General features: G+C 37.2%; 1 protein-coding gene across 1 annotated transcript; it reads right to left on the bottom strand.

The window, feature by feature from the left end:
* Positions 1 to 2,019: 2,019 nt before the first annotated feature.
* Positions 2,020 to 4,565, bottom strand: PCDHB1 (protocadherin beta 1). Its single transcript, XM_012450643.2, has one exon. The coding sequence runs from the start codon at positions 4,465 to 4,467 to the stop codon at positions 2,020 to 2,022; it is 2,448 nt and encodes an 815-aa protein (XP_012306066.2). The 5' UTR covers positions 4,468 to 4,565.
* Positions 4,566 to 27,916: the final 23,351 nt, after the last annotated feature.

The following is a 27,916-nucleotide window of genomic DNA, read 5'->3' as shown; positions in this document are numbered from 1 at the left end:
GACCAAGAATGAAGTTTATATCAATAAATATGATTTGGAATATTTGGTAAGTATTTTAAGAGATAATGCTCTACACTTAGAATTCCAGGTACAAATATTGTGCCCTCCTGTGCAGGAAGGAAGAGGATGTATTCTAGTGACTCAGAATTTACACACATTTGTATAAAATAAGGCACATAATTAAAGCCTCATTAAAGCACACATTTTTTTTTTTAAATGAGGTCTCACTGTATTGCCCAGGCTGGAGTGCAGCAGTGCAATCATAGCTTACTGCACCCCTGAACTCCTGGGTTCAAGCAATCCTACTCCTTCAGACTCCCAAGTAGCTGGGACTACAGGTATGAGCCACCATGCCCTTCTCTAAAGCAAACTTTTGACTTTCAAGGCACAGTTAGTAGTATTGGGAGAATCCCTGAAATATGTTAATATTTTAACATTGGCTTATTTTAGAATAAGAGGAAGCAGACTAGCTTATGAAAGCAAAGCAGTGGTGATCAAAGAGAAGTCTAAATTGTCTCCTCACTCCATTTCATTTTATGAATGATTTACTTAAAATGCCACTTTTTCTCAGTTTGCATGTGTTAACTTCAGATTACTCAACGAAGAAAATGGCTTACAATCAAATCTGGTACTACCTGAAAATGTATCTTTCCTTAATGCCACTTAATTAGTATTAATGAACTTTTTTATTTTAATGTCTTTATTTTGAATTTGCCCTACAGATTACAAAATGGTTTACAATAAATGTTGTATAACACTTAATGGCACAAAATAGTTTAGAATGTTCTGTAACATTTACTATTAACCACAGCAGGCCTTATTTATTTATTTATTTATTTATTGGGAGAGTGTCTCACTCTGTTGCCCAGGCTGGAGTGCAGTGGCACACTCTCAGCTCACTGCAACCTCCACCTCCCAGGTTCAAGCAATTCTCCAGCCTCAGCCTTCGAGTAGCTGGGATTACAGGTGTGTGCCACCACCGCCTGACTAATTTTTGTATTTTTAGTAGAGACTGGGTTTCATTCTGTTGGCCAGGCTGGTCTCAAACTCCTGACCTCAGGTGATCCACCTGCCTTGGCCTCCCAAAGTGCTGGGATTACAGACGTGAGCCACCGTGCCTGGCCAGCCTAATTTATTATTATCCTCATCCATCCTCCATTTCCCTTTATTCAAATAGCTTCTCTCTGGGACTGCAAAGATAGACATCTGGATGGGAAAGAGGGAGATGTGAGACTCGCCTATGGCTCCAAACAATCATTAAAAAATCTATATCTAACTTAATTTTGGAGAACATTCCTAAACTGAATCTCTTTATCCTTATATTTGCCCTTACTCATATTTGCAAATAAGTGAAATCCTTTTTTCTCCACCCTTCCTCCCACCATGATTAATTTGGAAGACCACCATATGTCAGGCATTTCTATGATTATGATTATGAATGATTGTAGGCAAGGTATTGATCAAAGATAATCCCTTATCAGGGGCAAGAATTTAGAGATTTCTGAATAATAAATTATATCTCTGCTTGTCAAACCTAATCACTTCCCAATATATCAAAAAGGGAAGGTAGTTCTCTTCCTTATGCATGCACAACTTTCTACTGGAAAATAATTTAGAGGCAAATGAAAGGATTTCTCTATGGAACTAAGCATTTCCTGGGTCAGGATCAACGAACTTCTAGGGGAAATGTCAATAATGGCTCATTCATTACTTGCTAGCACAGAGATGGAAAAGCAGACGTTCCTACCACATATGCATTTATAGAGGGTGACATTTATTTAAACAGAATTCCAACTGCAGAAAGTATTACAGATATATGATCTGGGGATTGGGATAAGTGCTTTGTATGGAGTAAGCCAAGCCTCACTCTGGTTTTCACATTTTCACCAAACTAGGTATTCTTATCTTTACTAAAGCTGCAATCTACTACCAGTTTTTGTTTCAATGAAGGTGAAACATCTTTGCATGCCAAGTGTAAAATTCTGCTTTTCTTCTCTCACTGAGAGCTGTAAATAGGAGCTACATATAGTCATCAGATACCTGGTCATGGTCCGCTGATCTCTGAGGCTTACTCCTGTCAGAATTTGGAGGTAAACTGGAGACAGCCTCTGTTTTTATCTCTCCAGTGGCATGAGGGAAAGGGAAGTTGGGCATAAAGCGCTTAAGAAAGCGAAACTCACTATTGCCAGTGCCAGTGGCTGAACACATTTCATAGGGACAAGGCTGGGATAAGGATCCATTGCCTCGCCCTTGTACCAGATTGTTAGAGAAATTACAGTCATCATAGAAATGCTCTTGAATTGTGAACTTTTCTCTATATTTAATCTTTTGGTAGACATGTATAATGAAGATCACTGTGACAGAGAGGAGAAAGAGAAAGGAAAGGATGGCCAGAGAAATGACCAAATATTTAGTGGATGGATTTACCTTTCTAGAATGCTTGGATGGATCCTGGAACTGCAGGTAGGGCTCTGAAAAGCCATCTACCAGCAGGATATTTAGTGAGACAGTAGTGGAAAGAGCTGGTTGGCCATGATCCTGAACAAGAATGATCAATTTATGCATCATGGGGTCTCTCTCAGATATCTGCCGTAACATACGTATTTCTCCATTTTGTCTTTGAACAGAAAATAACCCAAGGTCAGTGGCCTTAAGTAGATGATATGAAAGCCAAGAATTCTGACCTGAGTCACCATCCACAGCCACCACTTTGGTCACCAGGTAGCCTGCCTCTGCAGACCTGGGTACCAGGTCATTGCAGGGCAAGGTGCCATTCTGCAGTGGGTACAAGATCAATGGACGATTGTCATTGTCATCTAGGACAACCACTCTGACAGTAACTTGGCTATTCAGTGGCAGGAAGCCCCCATCAGTTGCCTTTACCACAAACTGAAAATCTTGAATGGCCTCATAATCCATGGTTCTCAGTGCATAGAGCTTCCCATTGTCTGAATTTATGGAGATGTAAGCAAAGACTGATAGATCTCCACTTTTTGGAGGCAACAGAGAATATGTTATATGGGCATTTTCACCCAAATCAAGATCCTCAGCATGGACTTTGCCAATAAAAACTGCAGGACTATTGTTTTCTTGAACAGTCAAGATATAGGAATCTTCCCGAAATACTGGAGGATTATCATTAATGTCAGATATTATCACCTCTATCACAGTCTCAGTGGACAAGCTAGGTGGTCCAGTATCCTTGGCAACAAGGGTGATATTATAGCCTGAGACCTCCTCCCGATCCAAGCTTCTATCAGTGACCAGCGAGTAAGAATTCCCGAATGTATGTTTGACTGCAAAGGGAAGGTCTCCTCTGAGGAAGCAGGTGACTTTTCCTCCCACTCGAATGTCCCGGTCTCTGAGAGTGAAAAGGGCTACTACTGTCTGTGGTGGTGAGTCCTCAGGGAGTGGGCTGGACACAGAGGAGACCATCACTTCGGGAGGATTGTCATTCACATCCACCACTTCTACCAGGACTTTGCTATGGGCAGAGAGGCCTCCACCATCTGTAGCTTGAATGTCAATGTCGTATGTTTCAATGGCTTCAAAATCTAGAGGTCCTCTTAGTCGAACCTCTCCAGTTTGAGAGTCAATCTGAAACGTCTGGAGAATTGCTTCCGGATTTTGAGCTAAAGAGTAAGTTATTGCTTTGTTGATGCCCTTGTCTAGGTCCATGGCAGTCACCATGGCCACCAAAGAGCCATTGGGGCTGTTCTCTGGGACCTGGGCTCGGTACACCAGTCGCGAGAACTGGGGCACGTGGTCGTTAACGTCCAGAACCACCACGCGGATGTGAGCGGTGCCAGACTTGGGCGGGGACCCACCGTCTACCGCCGTAATTGTCAAGTTGACTTCAGGCTGCTCCTCTCGGTCCAGTGGTCTGTTCAGCACCAGCTCAGCATATTTAGGCCCGTGGCTGCGGAAGCGGGTGTGCAGGTGGAAATATGCGTTGGCACTCAGGGTGTAGTTTTGGAGGCCGTTGAGGCCCACGTCCAGATCCTGGGCGCTCTGCAGAGGAAAACGTGAACCCAAGGGGGTGCTCTCTGGAATCTTTAAAAGCGGCTCCTTGTTTAGGAAAACTGGGGCATTGTCATTGATATCAAATACCCTGACCTCGGCACGGAAGGACTGCAGAGGCTCCACCAGGACTATTTCAAAGCGCAGAACGCACGGGTCTGCTTTGCCACAAAGTGACTCCCGGTCCAGTTTCTCCTTCACGAACAAATCTCCGGTCTTGCGGTGGAGCCGGAAATGCATTTTGTTGCCGTCGGAAACCAGCCGCGCCCCGCGCGCAGCCAACTTCCCTACCTCCAGTCCTAGGTCCTTAGCTACGTTGGCCACAAACGAGCCGCTCTCCATTTCCTCTGCCACTGAATAGCGGATAGTTGTCGCACCCCCCACAGATAGGCACAGAAGAATGAGAAGAGATCCCACTTGCCTGCTTTTTCTGCGCGCACCCGCCATCAGTTCTCACAAGCGCACTCTCTGCAATCGAAGCCAGCTGTTGCAGATATACTTTCACTTTTCTCCAACAGGTTACTACAACAGCTGCTCTCTGCTTCACTAGCCTCTAACCGCAGCACCCCCAAAGCCAAGCCGAGCCGGTTAAGCTGTTTTGCACTTGAAAGAAAATTTGCATTGAGCGACTCAACTCCCTAGTCTAGCGAATGTATTAATAGATATGTTCTCATTCCGGAGAGTTGAGTAGAGGTTGAAAGTCTGTTGCCAAAGCAACAACAGTCTCCACTGTTAATTCCCTTTAAGGAAAAATAAAGCGTTTGGGAATTGAGAAGCCAATGAGATTAGTTGTTCAAGCTGAAGTCATTCTATCTGCTAGCCGTCTGGAGCCACTGAAGCAGTGGGCGAAGAGCAACAAGTTTAAGCTACATCTGCACTCTCTGCAGTCCATCCACAAACCAAGAAAGAAGCACAAGGATCCTGCAGGGTCTTCGGAAGCCCAAGCCACATATATGAGGGAGGGAGCAGGAGAACGCAGAGGAAGTGGTCAGTAGGAAACGGAAAGGGAACAGACAGACATTCTCCTTCAGAAACTTGAGGTCCAGTAGGTACACTGACAGGGGCCTAAGCCAACTGGCCTCTTGATTTGCGCTGTGCTATATCAGTGCTACTTCTACGTATATGCTCCCCTCCAAAATATGTGTATACATGTGCACAAAGGAAGCAGCAGGCTTGTCACCTATGATTATAATGGCAGTACCGTTTATTGGATATGATTTCTATGTACTGACACTATGACAAGTGATTTACAGGCATTATTTAATTTAATACTTGCAACAACTGTATGATGTTGACATTTTAAAAAAAAAGAAAGACAAACAATAGGCGCGGTTATGTCAAGGTCCCCTACCTAGCAAATATTAGGAATAAAACTCAATTTAATTTTGTCTGATTCCCAAGTGTATGCTCTTAATCATCACACTACTCTGCTTCCCGGATAATATAATGAATAAATCAAATGAAGATAAATATTTGGTTTTGGATTTTAAAGGATATAAAATAAGATTGCTTACACATATTGAGAGTTGCCTACTAGAAATACAGGAGATATTTCTTGAGAGTTTCCTTTATGATCACAGAATGTTTAAGAATGATAAGGCATTTTGGAAAAATGAGATCCAGTCTCCTTCTCACCCACCCTCCACTTTTTAAAAAAACAAATGGAGAAACTAAGGCCCCAAGTGATAAAGTCACTTGCCCAGTTCACACAGCTATTCATGGCAGTGTAGGAACTAGAACTTGTCTTCTGATGCTGTCTCATGCTCATTACCTAAAGCGTTTGATTTCCCATTTGTGCTCAATATTTTTTGTCCCAGGTGCTATACAATCACAGCCACTTAAGAGAAATCTAAATTATATTTTCTAACAGGAAAAAAAAATGAATGAAAATAGAAAGTGTACACAAGATTAATTACATTCTGACATGAGGGAGTTAATGAATCTCTCAATCTCTGTTAGACATTTTAACACCTGGCTTAAGTGTGCATCCTTAAACAGTTTTAGTTTTAGTTTTGCCTCTTTTGAAAACTATATATCTTACTTCAGTATGAGTAAAAATAAAATAAAACTATATATCAAGTAAGTGTACAGTAGGTAATCCTTTGAATTTTGTTTCTTTCCCTCATTATTTAGCTCAATGTGAGATTGGTGTTATCTTTAGCTCTAGTTCATTTATTTCCATTACTGTATGGAATTCCAGGGTATTGTCAATGCTCTTTAGCTAGAGAACATCAGAGACACACCTGTAGTTGAACAAAGTTATATTTACTGACTTATTGTAACAAGGGAAACTGCACACTGTAGGGAATCATGGAGCGTCTCAGTGAAGGAATGTTAGAAAGAACATATATTTGGTTTTGTGTTAGAAGATTTGGGGGAGGTTTGAAGCAGGGTGCTCCAGATTGGATGCCATCATAAGTGGAGTTAATTCTATGCTGAGTATATTGATAATTCTTATGTAGAAGGTATGAGGAATGGAGTGAGGCTAATGCTGTGATTGGTTGATTGGTAAATAAGCTGTAGTGACTAATATTAGCCAGGACAGAAAGATATTTGGGCATTTTTGTGGAGTGGACAATACTCTTTTTGTCTATATTTAGACACACTTATGGTGTGCTCTTGTTTCCCTCTTGCTCCATCATAGTCACAGAGTGGCCCTGTCTGATACTGGTGTCCTATGAAATCACTTTTATTCAACAGAAGATCACTATGGGCTACCTACGAGTGTCAGGCCAGATCTTAGCTCTCATGGACTGCTTTTGTCTTTTTCAGTATGGATGCAGAATTCATTTACCCATCTTATTGTTCTGCTGCTCATAGCATATCATTGTACATGTCAGTGTGTGCACATGTATACACACATTTTGGGGGGAGTATCTACATAAAAGTAGTATTGGTATCATACAGTATGTTCTTTTCAACTTTACATGATGTCACCAAACTGCTTTCTAAGAAGTTGTACTGATTTACACTCTCATCAGCAGTTCAACTTCTAGTTGCTCAAATTATTTCCAACACTTAGAATTACTAGTCTTCTAAAATTTTGACCATTCTGGTGAGTGACTGTGTTCATATTTCATTGATTAATTTGCATTTCTTTGATTATTAATTATTGGTGAAGTAGGGCATTATTTAATATATTTTTAGTTATTGGAATATCCTTTTTTGGGAAGTTTTTTACAGTTATCTTGCCTATTTTTAACATTGCATTGCTTACCTTTTTCTATTAATTTCTATTACTTCCTTATATTTTGACTATGAGTCCTGAATATATTTAAAAAGAGATGTTTATGCTTAGTCAATATACATAAACAGGGAATAGCCTTGAGCAATTTGGATAGAAAAGCACATACTACCCACTAATGTTACTTAGCATCATCAAAAAGGCTACTGGAGAGGTTTTTAAAGAAGGAAATATTTATTTAGTGATGCACAAATTATGCAGAAGCTTCTCCCATCCTAGGAAGTCTTAATACAATCCATTTCCAAATAATTCATTTAAAAAATTGTAAGTTAAAAAAATATATTCTTGACTGGGTGTTGGCTCATGCCTGTAATTCTAGTATTGGGAGGCTGAGGCAGGAAGATCACCTGAGGCCAGGAGTTTGAGACCAGCCTGGGTAACATAGCAAGTCCCTTGTCTATAAATAAATAAATACATAAATAAATAAATAAGGCATGCTGGCAAAGCCTGTAGTCCTAGTTACTTGAGGAGGGAGCATTGCTTGAGGCCAGGAACTTGAGGATCCAGTGAGCTATGATTGTACCACTGCACTCCAGCCTGGCTAACAGAGTCAGTGCCTGTCTCAAAAAAAGAAATTATGAGGTAAAGTATAAGCAATGCTGCTTTTCTTTTTTCTTTTCTTTTTGTTAATTTATTGACAGATAAAATTATATTTACCATATACGACATGATATTTTGTAGCATATTTACATTGTACAATGACTAAATTCAGCTAGTTAACATATATGTTACCTCACATAGTTATTATTTTTGTGGTGAGAATACTTAACACCCATGTCTTGGGCATTTTTCAAGCATAGAATACATTGTTATTAACTATAGCCACCATGTTGAACAATAGACCTTTTGAACTTATATCTCTTAACTGAAATTTTGTATCCTCTTGGCTCCCCAACCTCTCCTTCCTCATTCCAGCTCCTGGAAAACACCATTCTACTCTCTAGTTCTATGAGATCAACTTTTTAAGATTCCGCATATAAATGAGGTCACACCATTATGAGAAACAGTATACAAGTTTCTTAAACAATTAAAAATAGATATCAACCATAGAATTTAGCAATCCTACTACCAAGGATATATTCAAAGGAAATGAAATCAGTATGTTGAAAAGATTTCTGCACTCCCATGTTCACTGCAACATTATTCACAATAGCTGAGATGTGGAATCAGCCTGAGTGCCCATTCGTGGCTAAATGAATAAAGAAAATGTATCATATGTATATAATGGAACATTCTTCAGCTTTCACAGAAAAGGAAATCCTGTGATTTGCCACAACATGGATGAACCTGAAGGAGGTTATGTTAAGTGAAATAAGCCAGGCACAGAAATGCTGCTTTTCAATTCAGTTCTTCTGAATCTTAATCTATTTGGTTAGCCCCAGGAGATCTATTAATATCTGCTTGATGGAATCAAAATCCAGAATATTTTCTTTTTTCCATGGAAAACCTTAGGACATTTGAACATGGTGCTGTTTTGTTTTTTTAAGTCTGTATTCTTTCCGGTGAAGGTAGAATTGGGGGCCCACAGACTAAATCTACAGCTTGTAAAGGCAGCATCAAAACCTACATGTTGGGAAGAGGGACAATCCACAGTTAGTATGATACCATGAAGTTTTGTGAGAACAAAAATTCACTTCAAAACTGTATCTGAGTACTAACTTTTAATTACTTTATAAATCTTATTTTGGAATATTTTACAGTTTTGGAAGAGTTACAAGAGTGTTCGTAATCACTTATAACTTACCCATTGACTTACCTTAACTAAACTTTAATAAGGCTTCCCTTCTCCTCACAAGCCCCTGAACTTTAGCTGGCCCCAAATCTTGAGCAAGCTCCAAAAAGCAGAGCATCTCCCACTTTATGGTTCATTCTGAGAACTGGCCAACCACAGAAGGGAAAATCGTATTTCCAGTTAAAGTGCCCTGACCATGCCATCTGCTCATCCTGCCCCCTTGCCCTGCTCCCACACAAAGGTCCTGCTAGCCCTACTTACACCTTCTTTTTTTAACTCCTTTTTTAAGTTGATTTTTAGACATTTGAAGATTTCTGTTGTCAGAGGGCCTGTAATAGTCTTTTTAGAATAAAACTGTTCCTTACCTAAATCCAGATTTGTTTTTATTAGATATAATAATAAATGACCATATAAACTTCACCTAGATTTATCAGTTTTGCTACATTTGTGCACTCTCTTTTTTGTTGTTGGCCGTGAGATTGGCACTTCTGCCAAGGATCTCTTGACCAGCAAGAGGGTCCTAATACCTGGAAGAGAGAGTGCGCGGAAGAGAAGAGAGAGAGAGAGATGGGTCTGGAGGACTGATAAGAGATATGCTCAGATCAGCGATTTATTCTTTGTGCACATGTTCTTATATATGATTTTACATACAGTGACTGACGTCAGTCTTCTTACAGAATCATTATCAGGGGGAAAGAACAGAAAGTTACAAGGTAACCAAAGGAGGTTCAAAGTAACCAAGGGAGGGGGCAACATACAAGTTTACCTAAAGGTCACAAAAGATTCTTATCCTCTTATCCATTGTTACAGAAAATGACGTTAAGACAGGTGGGCAAGCAATAAATCAGGAGGGGAACAATTTTGTAGTGATTCAGTGAATGATCTCAATGTTTCTATGGCTATGGGTAAATAGAGTCATAGAACTAGCCCAGAACATTGACTTCAGGAGAAACACAATAATCTGGCATTACTTCAGTCAGTGAACTGAGAGTAACTCTCTGCAAGCTTAACATTTCCCACGTCTTCCTGTAGCCACCTCACTCGACTGCACCCAGTGGAGAGAGACGTGTCTGGGCTCAAACCCCGTCATGGCGGAGACACGGAGGGGCCTCTACGCTGGTGGGGGATCCCCACACTTTTTCATATTTATCTATTACTATATTATATAATACATTATTATATACATGCATGCATTATTTAAAAATAGTTATCTCTCCCTCAATTTTCATGAGAGATGTATACCTCCCCACTCCAATGGTGCTGAGTTTAGCTGCACAATATGCTTTGACTTTACATTGGGGTTAATATACTTTCCTACCTCTTGATTTTGGAGTTGGCCATACGAGTTGCTTTGGCCCTCAATGGGATGTTAAGAGTGTTGTGGGTTGAATTTGTCCCTCAGAAAGATATGTTGAAATCCTAACCACTGGTCCTTGTAAATGTGACTTTATTTGGAAACACAGTCTTAGCAAATGTAATCAAATTAAAATGAAGTCATACTGAATTAGGGTGGGCCCCAAATCCAATGAATGATGTCTTTATAAGGAGAGAGATTTTGGAGACTCACAGTCACACATAGGAAGAAGGCCACATGATAACTGAGACAGAGGTTGGACTGATGCTGCTACAAGGATTGCTCACAACCACCAGAAGCGTGGTAGAGTCAAGGACGGATCTTCCTCTATACCTTCAGGGGGCGTGGAACCCTGCTGATGTCTTAATTTCAGACTTCTAGCCTCCAGAACTGAGGGAGAATAAAATTTCACTGTTTGAAGCCACTCAAGTTGTAGTCATTTCTTATGGGAGCCCTAAGGAAACTAATACACAGAATGAAGCAAGTTTGTGGGTTGAAATGTGTTTGCATAATTCGACTTGTCCATTTGCTCTTCTGCTACACTCATAAGAACATTCTCTGGATAGCTTATTGATAAAAGAATTATGAAAGACATGTGGAACAGTACCAGACATAACCTGCATATTGAAGTGAAGCATGGCTGATCTCAGCCTAGATCTACTGACCCCAAGATGCATGAATGGGGAGTAATGTTGCTTTGAACTACTATTTTTTGAAGTATTTTGTTGCACTGCATTCTGTGACAATAGCTAACCTATGTAATATGTAATCATTTTATTTTGGCATAGTTAGATGCAGACATTTTGATATCATTCCTAAATATCTCAACATGTACCTCTTACAAACAGGGATGGTCTCCTTCATAACCTCAATAAAATGATCACACTTAGGAAATTTAACATGAATATAGTACTATCATCTAATATATACTTCATATTCTAACGTCCCCAGTTGTTCCAAGTATGTTCTTTGTGCCGTTTTTTTTAATGTAGGATACAATCAAGGATTGCACATTGCTTTTAGTTCTTATGTTTCTCTAGTTTACTTTAAACTGAAACAGAGAAAACATTTTATGATGCTGTTTTTTAATAACGCTAACTTCTTTTTCATGACAACATTGTTTTTATTTATTTACTTTTTAAAAAACTTTTATTGTAGGTTCAGGAATTCATGTGCAGCTTTGTTATGCAGGTAAACTCGTGTCACATGGGTTTGTTGTATAGATTATTTCGTCATTCAGGTACCAAGTCTGGTACCCAATAGTTATTTTTTCTGATCCTCTCCCTCTTCCCACCCTCTACCCTCAAGAAGGCTCCAGTGTCTATTGTTCCCCCTCTTTGTGTCCATGAGTTCTCATCATTTATGTGCCATTTATAAGTGAGAAAATGCAGTATTTGGTTTTCTCATCCTGCATTAGTTTGCTAAGGATGATAGCATCCGGCTCCATCCATGTTCCCACAAAAGACATGAGCTAGTTCTTCTTTATGGCTGCATAGTAGTCTATGGTGTATATGTACCACATTTCTTTATCCAATCTGTTATTGATGGGCATTTAGATTGATTCCATGTCTTTGCTATTGTGAATACTGCTGCAATGAACATTTGTGTGCATGTGTCTGTATGGTAAAATGACTTATATTTCTTTGGGTATATACCCAGTAATGAGATTTCTGGTCCGAATAGTAGTTCTGTTTTAGCTCTTTGAGGAATTGCCACACTGCTTTCCACAATGGCTGAACTAATTTACACTCCCACCAACAGTGTATAAGTGCTCACTTTTCTTTGAGACTTCATCAGCATCTGTTATTTTTTTACTTTTAATAATAGCCATTCTGACTGGTTTGAGAGGAAATCTCATTGTGGTTTTAATTTGCATTTCTCTAATGATTGACACTGATGTTTTTAAAGAGTTGTTTTACAGCATATCCCTCAATTTGGAATTTTTTATTGTGTTTACCCTTGGTTAGATTGAGGTTAAATATTTTTGCAAAAATACCACATAGATGATATTGTGTTCTTCTCAATGTATGACATCAGACGGCATATGATGTCATTTTATTCCATCATTGGTGATATTAAGTTTGGCAATTTAGTTATAAAATGGTGTCCATCAAATTTTTCAGTTGGATGGGTACCTTTTAATTGTTTCTATAATTAATTAGCAATCTGTGGAGAGAAGTTTGAAACTATGTGAATATGCTATTCCCAAAACAATTTTATTAACCATTGGTTTCCAACATGCATGAATGATGCTTATATTGAATAAATACATATTTGTACTTATATTGTTTAAGTGTAGGTGCATACATACATCTATATGGAATCATGAGACTTACACTTTCAATACATTAATACAGCTATCTTCATTTTTCTCCCCCACTTCATATTTTATATTTTCCTTGTCCCAAAGTGAGAATTCTTAGTTCCCAACAGCATGAATATTTACTCATCATCTAAATCTCAAGCAATACATTAAAGAATTTTGGAATTATTACACTATTACCTAAGTGCTAATTAATTTTTTGAAAATCCACTTAGGGAGGCCAGAAAAATGTAGTTAGTCTCATATTGAAAAAACATATATTTTCTGCTCATAAAATTAGTTTAGATCAAAATTGATTCTAACATTTATGTAAAATGTATTGATTATTTTTATTTATCTTTAAGTCATAGGTTTAAACGTTTCTGAAATTGTTCTGCTGATAATTTTGTCACTATTTTCAACTTCTTCTAGAAAAAAAATACCTTAACTAGAGTATTGGAGAGTCTCTTCCTATTTGTTTCATCTATTATTGTATCAAAAGTTCAGGTAGTTTCAGAAATTTAATATTGATAATATTTATTGTAATCATAATTTTTATGAGCAGGTTAATATTTGGGATCCCCTCTAATTTTCATTCATATATATATTTTTAAGCCTGAAAAAAGTTGTCAATTTTTAGGAGCAGATGTATTTTGAAACATTGAAGTCACACCTGCAGCTGTAAACTTTACTTACTATTTTAGAATTCTGTTCTTCTATTGTGTCTTTTCATGCATTTAAGTTTTCTTATTCATATTAGCAGAAACAGGATGCTTTAGTGGATAGAAGTTCTTTTTTGGCAGCTCAGTTTATTGCAGCTGCTCTTGATCTCCCATCTGTTGCTTTAAATGACAATGCCTCTTATTGTTCAACCTGTGCATGTGTGTATAAAGTTTCCTTCTCCCACAGTAACGCAAGAAGCTGTAATATAAACCAATACCACTTATAAACAGAACTTGTATTACACTCTTATTTAAAACAGATGTCTTTCATGCTGTTATTATTCATGCTTTTTTTTCATATTGATAGAATAAGCTATGGATGTCTTTCCATAAAATCTTACAAGTGTTTGGAAATGCCTCAATTTAACCAAATAGAGACTATATTAGAGTGCTAATTTTTCCCTTAATAAGTTCTTATCCATTTCTCTTTTTTATAAGTAAAGACAATTGTTAACAACACCAGAATCAGTACCTACATTTTTATTGAAATTAATATCTATTCAATAAAATTTTGTTTGAAATCTTAGAACAGAAATGGTAACTATTATTTTATGTTAAGTAAGTAACTGTGGTAACCATTATGTTTTTGTTCTATGTTAAGACTCATAGAAGAGTAAATGAGAAAATAGCTATAAGAAAAGCAAATACTAACTGGGTTGGTTGACATATAAAGCCAAGTGTGCCCCCTGCATGGGTCTTTTTTCTGAGAGTGATAAGTTTGCTTACTTGGGAAAGGATTTTATTTCACACTCAACTTGCTAGAATTGATTTTACACTGGAACTCACACATTTGAACATACAGTAAGACTCTGAAACAACATTTGAACAAGGCATTTACCCTATTTTTTTCTTGCTATTTATCAAGATGTGTACTTACAAAGCAACTTAAATGTTTCTCATCTGAAGTTGGATGTACATAATTCACAGTAATTTAATCATCACTATGTAAAAGAGTGTAAATAATATACACAGACTAAGAGTAATAAACATCCATAAATTTCCTGTATTTTTACCACTTTGATAGTTTACATATTAGGCTTGGAAAAGATGAAAGGAGACAAGCGTTTTCCTCCTAGAATTCTCACCACCTCTTACTAATTCCTAAATATAATCATACTTTTTATTTTCCAGAAACTGAGATCGGAGTAGTACTCTCGGCTAAGCTTCTTGGAATATGTTTGGCTAACAATAGAAAGCTTCCTTAGTATTTCTTTCAGTAAAATATACCCTGTGGAAGTTTTTGTAAATATTTGTAAATACCTATCTATACAGATACTTTTAAAATACCTTTTGATAATCAGATGTGTTGGAAGAAATACTTGGAGAAATTTAAACATATTCATGAATTATTTTCTTGAGTAGAAGCGAGAAATCACTCTGAAAATTCTACATTTTTCCATTTCTCTTGAAAAATAAGCAGATCTCCCCAAAAAACACTTCCTGACGCCCCAAATCCCAAAGCTCTTCAATTACGTCTTAAAGTTTTAGGTCTTAATCGAAAGTACACTTTAAACTTTATCAATAGCATTTTCCTCATCTGCCACCAGGTGGCAGGTGGATCTACTTTACGAGCAAGACCCCCGACCCCGCCCTACCGGAAGCTGTCATGTAAAGGAACTCTCTCTGACCACGCCCAGAGTTCAGCACCCTGACCACGGACAGCGACACCGCCCAGTTTAGACCCGTGACTCGCTGCAGAGGTTTTCACTTCACAAAGGAAATGGCCAATCCCAACTGGTTCCAAAGGCCGCGTGACTGGCTAATTTACAATGCCAGAGGTAGAGGGGGGTAGGAACCCCTTGTTTTGGGAATTTTAAGCTAGCGGAGGAACCAGCTGATATTAAATACTACTCCATATTGCAAAATCCTGTGGTTGTTTTTCTCTCTCTACTCTCCGAAATCTCAGTGACTCGTAAATGCTGTTTTGCTGCGGTACAGGGGCTGGATTACCCAACCTCTGTGTGTTGGTTTATTCCGACAAAATGAGTAAGACAGCAAAGGCGGTACAAAAGTCAGTGTGACTTATGGCTGCCAATACCTTGGTTTGCACAAAGCTGCCTGTCAGCTTTCCTACCACACCAGCATCGGGACGGACTACATTTTCTTGTTCTTGATTTCCGATTAATTAATCTCGAAAACACAAACAGCAGCTGATTTTTTGTTGTTGTTCGCTTGAAATTATTAATTTAGGCAAAGAGACTGGGGAAGCACGAGTGTGTTCTAGAAGTAATGGTTTAGATGTTATCTTCCAGTTGCCTAGCGACTAGTTAGACAAACAGAGTACTTGTGGGTGGGGATTATTTGCGTTTTAGAATGGCAAAAACCCAGGGGCAAATGAAAATGGATATAGGATAGCATAATATATTACCCGGGACTAGCGTTTATAATCAATCTAATTAAATCTCAGTGCTGAGGAAGTAAGCAGCGCTAAAGAGGAACAGTAGCCATTTAAGGTTCACAAGTGGATTAAATTAAGCCGAGTTTTTGTTGTAATTTATCAGTATTAAATGGATTGCTTTCTCTTTCCTCGCTGTTTTGGCGGCGATAAATTCGGATCTTTAACCAGCAGAGGGCGAGTCGACTGCATTTTTCAGCCCTCAGACACTCCCTCTTACTCCCTTCCTTCTCTGCCCCTGGGAAATTAATTTACTAAGCTCTTCAAATATAGACCAAGCTGAGAAGGTGTTGTGGAAGGAAAGCAGCGGGCAGGACTTGGCAGAGTGCCCGCCCTGTCAGCCTTGGATGTGTGGCTACACCGCACTCCTGACGACACGGATCTCCTTGCTTGGGGCTGCAGTGGGGATTGCAGTGGTTGTTGCAGTAGGAGGCGGGATGAAAAGTACCCCCATCCCCAGAAGCCATAGATATTTAGGATCACTAGCTTCAGAGAACTGAGAGGACCAGCCTAGTAAAATGAATGTAAACTATGAAGGTGAGAAAGAGGACAGAAGCTCCAATTACGTCTCAGGGCCAATAACTAAGCGAGCTGGAACAATAACCAATAAGAGGAGGGAGGAGCTCTGCTCTGGCTTTGCCCCTCTGGGAAGAAAAATTGAAGGATGAAGAGAAGGGAAAGCGAGGAGATGAGGGCAAAGACTAAGAGTTTAGCTGAGTCATCTTTAAAAGACAAGCAAAGTAAGCCAGTCCAAGGGGAGAGACAATGAAAGCAAGCCAGCCAGAATGCAGAGTAGAGCAATAAAGCATGCTGTAAAAAGTTAATTTATTGTTGGGCGGAGCCCTCTTTCTGGAGGGACATACCACTTGCTCCAGAGGGGTGATTTACTTTGTAGTGTAAGATTTTTCAGAGTCCCCCTGGGCAGGCAGCCAGAACTTCCATTAATTCAGCATGTCCTTTCTTCTTCACATATTTATGTCTCAGAATTCATCTAACTGTTTCAAACTAGTAAAATTATTTTTTTCTAGAGGCCATTAAACTAAATTTTATGCAGTATTGCATTTTCTCTCCCTCAGTCATTACATTTCTGTAGTGCTTGTGTTTAAAGAACATCATTTCATTAATAAATTCAATTCATAAGATAGTATGAATTATCTTTTAAAAACCTAAGTACTAAGTCAGTGAACAGGGACTTAATGAAAGAGAATATCTAACTAGCCAAAAAGCATACGAAATGTTTACAAAGTTCTTAATTGTTAAAGAAATGGAAATTTAAGCCGGTACGAAAAGCCTGTATCCATCCAAGAGCATGGCTAAATAAATAAATAATAAAAGCTGACATTTTCTAGCCTTGGAAAGGATGAAGCAGTTCCACTGTCACACAGTACTGGTGGAGTGTAAATTGTTACAATCACTCTGGAAATCTGGCAGCATTTACTAAATTTCAATAAAGCATACCCACAGATATGCACTCTTATGTATATATCCAATAGAAATGCCTACGTGTATGTACAAAAAGACATGGACAAGAATGTTCATCATAGTTCAAACGGAAGCAATCCAAATGGACCTCAATAATTGAATGGATAAAGATGTTGTTGCCATATACAGAAACATACATAGCAAGGACAATTTTTAATAAACTACTACATGCAACAATATGTATAAACCTCACAGACATAATGCAATGTTTAGCAGGAAAAAAATCAGAAATAACCTTTTTGTGTGGTTATATTAATATAAATCTCAATAATTGTATAAACTACCCTAAGATGATAAAAGTGAGGATAGTGGTTACTTTGGTGGAGATAAAGACTGGAATGGGAAATGAGGGAGACTTCAGGATTTGGTCATATTCTATTTCTTTATCTGGATGGTAGTTACATGAATGCATTCACTGCAAAAATCTATTAAACTGCACGTTATGATTTGTTTATGTTAAGTATGGTATACCGCAATAAAAATATACTTAAAAATTTTACTGATACAAATATTTGTACATATTTATGGAGTACATGTGATATTTTGTTAAAAAGACATAAGACAGATTATGTCATACCCATCCTTAAAACAGTTTGATGTCTTCCCATTGCATTGACAGTAAAATCTAGATTCCTTAATGTGGCCTATAAGGCCCTGCATAAACAAATCCTCAATTTCCAATCTTATTAACTACTTTCTCCCTCAGTCACCACATCTGAATTACTCTGACCTTCCAACAGTTCGTAGAACATTGATCAATCTCTTTTCAGTCTTGGGGGGCCTTGAGCTTGCTGTTTTCTCTACCTGGAATGGGTTATCACCAGCTCTTTGCATGACATGTTCCTTTTAATCCGTCAACTCAGATTAATGACATCTCTGTAAAGAACCTTTCCTTGACTTCCATCTAAAATATCTGGGTGATTTTTTCTATTTGCTGCTGTGACAAACTGTCACAATGTTCATTTCTCCTTGCTATGTAATATACTCACAGCTGTGAGGACTAGAATATAGACATCTTTGAGAGGGATATTATTCTACCTACCACAATATACTTATTTTATTGATTACAGCATCATGCTTATTTTGTTAGAGCACTAATCATAATTTTAGATAATTATATATATATATTTACTTGTTCACTAACTCCTCCACTCCAATGTAAATTCTAGTGAGAGCAGAGACCCTATCTGTCCTGTTCTCGTCTGTTTTCCAGGTGCTTAGCATAATACCTGGCATATTGCAGGGGTTCAGTAGGTATTTGTGGGAATAATAAGTAAATTATTAAAGTTTAGCCTATGCTTTGGTACTTAACAGCTCTGTTTGCTTTTTATCATTCTTGCTCATATAAAAGTGTATATTATGTCTCAGGCATAGAGAAATTTCTGAAGAGATACCAGCATAGATTTTTTTTTCAAGTTCTCCATCATACTAACTCAGTATAAAAAATCATGTCTGCAGATACAGGCCCATATATGTCATATAAGCCCATATATTTAAATTGATTGTAATAATTTACACTCCATATATATCTTCATATATGTATATACCTATATCTTCATAATATAACTTTATACTTTTATTGACTTTAAAATGATAGCTCATAAATTGCCACTGCATGGAAAATAGCACATCACAGGACTCATGAAACTGAAGCAAAAATAATCTAGAATGAAGAGTTGAAATTTGTGATAGTCACATGAGAAAAAATGTGGTATATGGGGCTGTAAGTATAATCCTATGATGAAGCTAGAAAAACAGTTATCTGTCATCAGATAATCCTTGTTTATTTCCCTTTTGCCAGGTTGTAATACCAGATACCAGAAAATTTTAAATTCTTGGTGATTTACTCATTTATTCAGCAGATATTTATTGAGCACCTATGAAGTGCCAGACACTAGACTCTGGGCATTTAGCATGAATAATATGTGGTATGCATTATTAAGAAACCCCTGCCATTAAGGAGCCCACAAATAGATACACAACATTATATGAAATAGTGGCAAATGTCATAAAGGAGAAGGGGGATGATAAGAAATCAATTAAGGGTTTTGAATGGAGATTTGATTTATATTATAAAAAGATAAGTCTATCTGTTATATGGGTAGAAGAAGGGAAATCCATTAGAAGGCCATGGCAATAATGCAGGCAAAAGATAATGGTAGTTTGAACTAGGGTGGTGGTGCTGAAGTTTAAAAAATTGGTTGGGTTTGGAATATATTTTAAAGAGAAAATTGGCATGATTTCTTGATGGATTTAATGGAATATTAAATAATAAAAAAAGAATGTTCTCAATTTGTTTTGAATATCTTAGTGATTGGTGGTGTCATTACTAACACGGGGAAAGTTAGGGTTGGTTTTGGAATAGAAAAATCAAAAATTTTACTTTGGACATGCTAAATTTTAAATACTTATTAACCATCTAAGCCATATCAAGTGGCCAATTGAATATTTGGATCTGAGGACTTAGAGGAGATACCATATCTACAAATATGAATTTTAAAGTAAAGATTAGGAAAACTATAATTAAAGCAATGAAATGAGGTCACCTGGAAAATTCACATAGAAAGAGAAGGTGGTGAATCCTAGCATACTTCAACATTAGAGGTCTAGAAAATGGAATGAAGTCAGCAAAGGAGACTGAAGGAGAGAGTGACCAGTATGGTAGGAGGAAATCCAGGAGAGACTGTTCCCTGAGAGCCATGTGGAGAAACTGTTTTAAGAAGGAGAGAGGAAATGCTGCTGGGAGTTTGGTAAAATGAGACTTGAGATAGAAAGATGGACACCTCTTGTGACCTTGGCAGAGCAGATTCAATGAAGTAGTAAAATAAACACCTGATCTAATATGATAAACCATTGTGAAAACATTACAGAGCTTGAGTTCATTTTAAATAACGTTACTTGAAGTAGAGGTCATATGAATTGCTAACACTGATGGTCTATACGCATATAAATAATTAATTAACTTCTAAATTCACAATTTCTTAACATCAGTAGATCAAAGTATATAGATTATTTTACTGTAATGATGGCTGCCTAAAGGGAGTGCTGAGTCATAATTTCTTCATAGTTCTGAAGATACTATTTAATTCTATGATCTGTAATAATGGAAATAATAGTTTTAGATCCTTCCCTTCTTCTGAGATATTACAGATACCTACTCTGGGCCTCAAAATAGAAAAATAAGCTTCCTGTTGAACCTCCTATTTTGTTGTTGTTGTTTGAGGACTCCATGTGATGCACTGATGTTTGCAAACAAGTTCTTTATATTACTTGTGTTTGTATCACGGTGAGGTTGTTTCCAATAATTGTTGTAATTACTAGGTCTTCTAATCTTGCAATTTGTCTACTCTACAAAGCTCATGTCTAACCTGTGAGCCCATTAAAGGAGCTTTAGAATGCTGTGACCTGTGCCAGCTTTTTTCCACAGCATTGTTCAGTCAAGGGACTTCTCTTCTAAAGATTTTTTGTTGTTGTTGTTTTTGTTTGTTTGTTTTACCTAACACTCAATCACCACAATAGTCATTCAGTTACTAAATATTATTAGGCATCTCCTATGTTTGGCCTATCCTAAGGTCAGAAAATGTAATATTAAATGAGATGGACACCCTCCTAGCCTCACAAAACTTAGATCCTAAGTAAGACGTGGACAAAAAATTGTTACAACAAATATGTTACAGACCTCCAGGTTGAGAATACAGGGTAATAGAAGAACTCAAAACTACAGATGGGAGATGGGAGGCTGGGAAAGGTTGGGCTCTGAAAGATGAAGAGTTATCTAAGCAAAGAGGAAGGAAAACAATTGCAAAAAGCTTGTACAAAGATTTAGAAGCAATGAAAGGATAGTGCATTTGAAGAACACTGTGGGAAAGGGAATAAACTTTATCATTTTTCTCTCCTTTAGGGTGACTTGCCTTAATTCTTCTTAGTGACCTTCAAACCACCTTAAAAATTGATTATTCATTGTCAAATTTTATTTTTTGCTTGTAAAGGCTATTTGTTTTTATGTAGTAATCAGTATTCAATAGCTAATAAATATAATAGTGCTCATCTGTATTAGCTAATATTTCTCTAATTATTATATATTAATAATTATATAATTAATTATTGATTGATTATATAATAATCTCTAATTATTATATATTATATATTGTGTGTTATATAATATTATATAATAATTAGAGAAATATTAGCTAACACAGATAAACAGTATTATAAGGTGATAATTTTAGTAATATTTTTGAAATTTGTTTCAGATAATTTTGGAACATTTTAAAAGTATTATTGTCTAACTCTTCTAAGATTGCCTAACCACTCCAATTGTTCATTAATTCATTCTCATGAGGGTCTAAGGGATTTCAGTACAGATTAAGCATTTCCTCTTATCACTGTTCCATAATATGAATCATGATGAATATAATAATTTATCAAGAAATATTTAATAAGTGATGCTTCATTTCTAATACGCTCTGAGTATAACACTGAAAGAAATTCAATTTTTCTAAAACTTAATAAACACAAGATAACACCAAACTGATGATTCATCCTCTTATTATTCCTGGAAATCTGGATGTGGAAGAGGTAAATGAAAACAGATAATTAGGTGTTGTGCAGAGTTTAAATTATAATATTTTGTCTGTGAAAAATTGAAGAGATACCCAGTATAGTTTTAATTTTATGTATAAGAAAACTGCAGACCAGAAAAGTAGAATGTCCAATATTATGTCTCAAGATAGCAAAAAAGAAAAGAAAAGAAAAAAAAAAAGTCCTGGAAATCAGATTCTGACCCAAGTCTAGTGCTTTTCTCATTATGTGAATATCTTTGCTCCTCACTTTTTCTTTCCTTTCTTTTTTTTTAGATAGAGTCTCATTCTGTTGCCCAGGTTGAACTGCAATGGCCTGATCATGGCTCACTACAGCCTAGAACTCCTGGGCTCAAGCAAACCTCCTGCCTCAGCCTCCCAGGTAGCTATGACTACAGGTGTGTGCCATCACACCTGGCTTATATATATATGTGTGTGTGTGTGTGTGTATATATATATACATATATATATATATGTATGTATTTGTGTGTGTGTGTGTGTGTGTGTGTGTAGAGACAGGGTCTCACTGTGTGTTACCCAGGCTGGTCTTAACTTCTGGCCTCAAGTGATCTTCCTGTCTTGGCCACCCAAAGTGTTGGGATTATAGGCATGAATCACCACACCTGACCTCAAAGTGCTTTTGATCTTTAAAAGTTTGAGGGCCACTGTTTAGAAATCCATTTGTATAGTCAATAAACAAATATTTGTAAAGGACCTATGATATTTTAGGATCATTCTAGGTATTAGGGATACAGCAGTGAATGACTGACGAAAATCTCTGCTTTCTGGGAACTGGAGAGATCATCAGACCACTGATACAAGCTGGGATATCTATAGGACTGGATACATTTGAATTTCAGGTGTGTGCACATATATGTGTGTGTGTGTATTCAGTTTGTTTCATTTATATTCGAGTTTATGAAGACATAATTTCCATGCAATAAAACTCATTATTTCAAGGGGTACAACCTGGCAAGTTTTGACAAACATACATAGTCACTTAACTACGATCACAATAAAAATAAAGAATATTTTCATTATCCCAAAAAGTTATTTCATGTCCCTTTGTATTTAATCCTTTACCCCACCTGCAGCTTCTGATAAAATTGATCTGATTTCTATCCCTGTGTAAATGGAGTCACACAGTAGGTACCCTTTTGCATCTAGCAATTTTCATTTAGCATAATGCTTTAAGATTCACCCACATTATTGCGTGTATCAGTAGTTGGTTTGTATCCATTTGTCTCCAGTGTTCAGTAATTGAGCTTCAGTTTTCACATCCTAACTCTGCACAAAGACAAAGTGAAAAGATTTTGAATCAACTAGTGTGGAAAGTCTAGTAGGAGATTCTCCTTCAACAAAAGAGAAACCCTGAGAATGAGTACAACTTAGTGTTAAGCGAACTAGATATGACTTCCACCCAGGGACTACCAAAAAAGCCTGAGTGAAAAACCTGACTGTTCCTGAGACTAACTGTAGGGGGAAGGATGGTGGGGAGTAGGGATCACCACTAGGGATTTGGGATCACTTCTGGCTCTCAGGTAGTTTTTTTATTTTTTAATCTAATTTTTTTAATTTTTAATTTTTGTGGGTACATAGCAGGTGTATTATTTATTCTCACATAGTTTTGAAGCTTGTATTCACTGGACATGGATAGTTGGGAAACAGAAACAAAACTTCAAGTTGAAAATATAATTTTATGTTGATCTCAAACTTGCAGTACCCCTGGAAACTGGACAAAGTAAGTACAAATTATCTCTAGAATAATCCACCTTTATTTGAATTATTTGAAGGCCACCAGGCTTCAAATAATTTCTAAACATAGAATTCTAAAGAAAGTGAGCAATTTACCATAAAAAAAATCAAGGTAACAAGATTGAGATCCAGAAGAAATAAAAACAGCTGAAGCAGACATGCAGTGACTTCAGATAAAGAAATTATTGAACATAATATAAAAAGATTATATTTAATATATTTAAAGAAATAAAAGACAAGTTTGAAAATAAGCAGAGGGAAAAACATGAGGAATGAGCAAGCATATTTGAATGAAGAATACATAAAACTTCTACAAATGTAGAAATGTAATAAATAAAAGTTTAAAATTCAGTTAATAGGTTTAAGAACAAATCAGATACAAATGAAAAAGAATAATAGTCAAGAAGACAGGCAGAATGTAAGAAAGAGAAAAGAGATAGAGATTATAAAAAGAGTTTAAAAGACATAGAAAATAAAGTGAAATGATAAACATAGGTACAATTGCAGTCTCAGAAGAATAAAAGAGAAGTAGAAGCAATATTTAAAAAGATAATTAATTAGAATTTTTCATAATACCAAATTACAAATTCAGAAACCAAATGAATCTCATATAAGATAAAAACCAATAAACACATACAGTATAATTGCAGAACAATGAAGATGAAAGATTATCTTAAAATAGATATAGATATAGAAGAGTGATTTCTTTTAAAGTAATGACAGACTTCAGCACCATAGGAGGAAAAACAACAGTGTGTAAGGAAAGTATTTCAAGGAAGAAGAGGAGGTTAACTATAGCCAATGTTGCTGAAAAGTCAAGCAAGATGAGAACTGAGAAATGAAAAGAGCATTTTGGTGGAATGGTGAAAGTGTGATTGGAGTGGACTCAAGAGAGAATGGAACATTTACTGAGTATGTTTGTTGTTGCCAGTGGTATTGGTGGTATAATTCTAAAGCCATTTTGTGTGTATTATAGAATAGAAAAAAAAAGAAGTAAATATGTCAGTGCTGTTTGGAACCAGGGTTTTCACTGAAGAAGAAGGGAAACACAAATATCAAATAAGGAAATGTAAAGAAGAACCCTATGTGATCGGATTTTATTGGAAGTACCTGTATTCGAATAAGTTCATGAACATGAATTCACTAAAAGAGCCAGAAATAGACACATAGTAGCAATGAGCACATATATCACTTGGATCTTGGCTTCTAAACATCATTTCCCAGTAAAAGGAACCAGAGATTCTAAACATCATTTCCCACTAAAAGGAACCAGAGATCCCAAGTGAAAGGCCTAATTCCAGACCTGGGGCAAGAAAAATATAAAATAAATCTGAAGTATCTTGTATTGCTAGAAAGCAAGAAATGTTCAAAGCATGGAGAGGTCATATCAAAAGGACACTGCTCACTTGGAAGGGATCCCACTGTCCAAACTGAAGAGATATTAAATACCAAAAATTATAATGATGGTAATGTCTTATAACATTTAACAAATTTATAAAAATAAATCTATTTCTCCACATTGAAATTCAAAAAGAGAGAGAGAGGAATAGGGAAAACTATTCTTATGAAAAATAGGACTAATAAGTAAAGAAGGAATGATAGAATTAGAAAACTAACATTTGGTAACCTCCAACATAATGGATATTATCAATGAGCAACATCATTGGATTAAATCTTTCAAGGGAGGATGATAATCACAAGTTCTCAAAGTGTCATCCCACAAATTACCTACTAGGTGAAAATGTATCTCTACAATGAAGAGATATGGTGTTTACTGCCTTAACTAAGTAATCAAACCATCACCAAAAATAGTGGTACAACCTGACACTGTATTCCTCCTGAGAAGATGCTACTTGTGTGTGTGACTGTGTGTGTCTGCATGTGTGTGTACTATATATACATACATGTAGTATTCTTGCAAAAACAAAGTTTAACCTCAGTCTAATCATCAGAGGTAAGAATTAGACATGTCCAGAACGTGAAACATTCCACAACAAAACTAGCCAGAAATTTTTTTGTTCAGTCAATGATATGAAAAACAAATAAAGTGGTAGAACTGCTCTAACTTGAAAATTATTTAAGGTCAATAATAACCAAATGCAATGACTGAAACATGATCGGATCTTGAGTTTTTAAAAAACTATACAATTTGAAGGCAATTGATGGAATTTGAGTATGGACTACATATAAAGTAGTATTATCAAAATATATTAATTTCTGTATGCATGAAAATGTCATCATGGGCCAGTCATGGTGGCTGAAGTCTGTAATCCCAGCAGTTTGGGAGGCCGAGGGGGGTAGATCATTTGAGGTCAGGAGTTCAAGACCAGCCTGACCAACATGGTGAAACCCCATCTCTACCAAAAATACAAAAATTAGCCAGGTACGGTGGTGTACACCTGTAATCCCAGGAGGCTGAAGCAGGAGAATCACTTGAACCCAGGAGATGAAGGTTGCAATGAGATGAAGTCATACCACTGCACTCTAGTCTGGGCAACAGAGAGAGACCCCGTCTCAAAAAAAAAAGAAAAGAAAAGAACGAAACATAAATAAAAAAGAAAATGCCATCATGATTATGTAGGAGAATGTCCTATTCTTAGGAAGTATATGCTGCTTTACTTAGCAGTGATGTGTCATGTCTAAAACATACTTTGAAATGTTTTAGAATTGAAATGTTTTAGTCTTGAAATTGTACACCAAAAATTTACACAGAGAGGAAGAGAGTGAAGGAGGGAAAGGGAGAGAGGGAAGGAAAGGGTAAGGGAGGGAGAAAGAGAGAAGCAAATGTGGCTAATGTTAAAAGATGAATCCTGATGAAAGGAGTACAGAGGTTTGTTTGACTATTCTGTCAACTTTTCCATAGGTTTGAACTCTTTTTTTAAATAAAATTGAGCATTGCAATGATCTCTTCAGGCCAAGTACTAATTTCTAAAATGAATAATAGTGGTTTCAAATGAAGTCATTTGAACTTACAGCCAAGTAGCTATGAGTACTAATTGTTTAAATACAATTATCTTAAAACTTAGGCTGGGTGCAGTGGCTCACACCTGTAATCCTAGCACTTTGGGAGGCTCAGGCAGGTGGATCACTTGAGGTCAGGAGTTTGAGACCAGCTTGGCCAACATGGTGAAACCTCGTCTCTACTAAAAATACAAAAATAAGCCAGATGTGGTGGCACACACCTGTAATCCCAGCTACTCAGGAGGCTGAGGCATATGAATCACTTGAACCTGGGAGGTGGAGGTTGCAATAAGCCAAGATCACACCACTGCACTCCAGCCTGGGCAAGAGAGCAGGACTCTATCTCAAAAATAAAATAAAGTAAAAGATAAATATGATCATTTTAAAACTATGAAAGAAAGGAATTAGAAGAGGAACTGGAGATAGTATAGGGAACACTTTCAAGGAATTTTTTGTATAAAGAAGAAAGAAATGTGCAATAGCTGGGAGGAAAAACGAGGTCAATAAACAGTTATTTTAAGATGGGAGAAATAACAACATGCTTGTGTGGTGATGGGAAAGAGAAAGTTGATAGCACAGGGGTGGTAGAAAGCAGTGTCCTTGAGTACATGACACAGAGAGTTCATCTAGTAGTCAGTCACAGAACACAACGTAGAGTACAAGAGAACAAAGGCAGATCAGTAGGTCAATGAGATAACTTATGGGCAACTCCTATGATCACTTCATTTATCAAATTTATTCAAAGTTAGATGCTCTACTGATGGAGAAGTGGGAGGAGTGCTGAAAGTGGGAAAGAGATCAGAAGGTAGGAATCAGTCAAGGTAGGATGGATGCAGATGAGAAAATAAATGGGCTAGGGAAATACAATATAATTGCCAGACAACATTAAGGGTCATTTGATATTTGTAATCACAAATATAAAGTGAGTGCAGCTAGCAATACTGTGTTTTTCTCCTGCTTGTAAGGCCGGTCGCCTCACCGGGAGCTCAGACGCACGCCCCCGCCTTTTTTTTCCGAGAGCTCGGACACGTCCACCCCCTTGCACAGCCTAGCCTTCCCTTAAAAAAACCCCGCCAGTATGCAAACAAAGTCTTGTAACTCAGCCAATAGCAGTCGAGTCCTGTATGCAAACAAAGGCTTGTACCCCTACCCCATAGCAGTCCTGCCTTGCCCACACCCTGCTCTTCCACAACCAATCGAACGCCTTCACTCCCTATAAAACCCCACATCTGAGAGGAGTCCGCACGACTTCTCCGGCCCCTCCTGTCAGACCGCAGAATCTCGCCCAGGAGCCAAATAAATCCTTCGCGTTGGATCTTCTCGTGCTGACCTCAGTTTCTTCATTTTAAACTCGGCAAGAACCCAAGAA

This window comes from Aotus nancymaae, unplaced genomic scaffold, assembly GCF_030222135.1.
Source record: "Aotus nancymaae isolate 86718 unplaced genomic scaffold, 86718_ANA_hifiasm-v0.15.2.pri h1tg000064l_1, whole genome shotgun sequence".
Taxonomy (NCBI): domain Eukaryota; kingdom Metazoa; phylum Chordata; class Mammalia; order Primates; family Aotidae; genus Aotus; species Aotus nancymaae.
The sequence above is the reverse complement of the archived record's forward strand: the minus strand, read 5'-3'. Positions and strand labels throughout refer to the sequence as shown.

Coding starts and splice junctions, on each gene's coding strand:
- PCDHB1 (XM_012450643.2), bottom strand. CDS start 4,467: ATGGCGGGTGCGCGCAGAAAAAGCAGGCAAGTGGGATCTCTTCTCATT.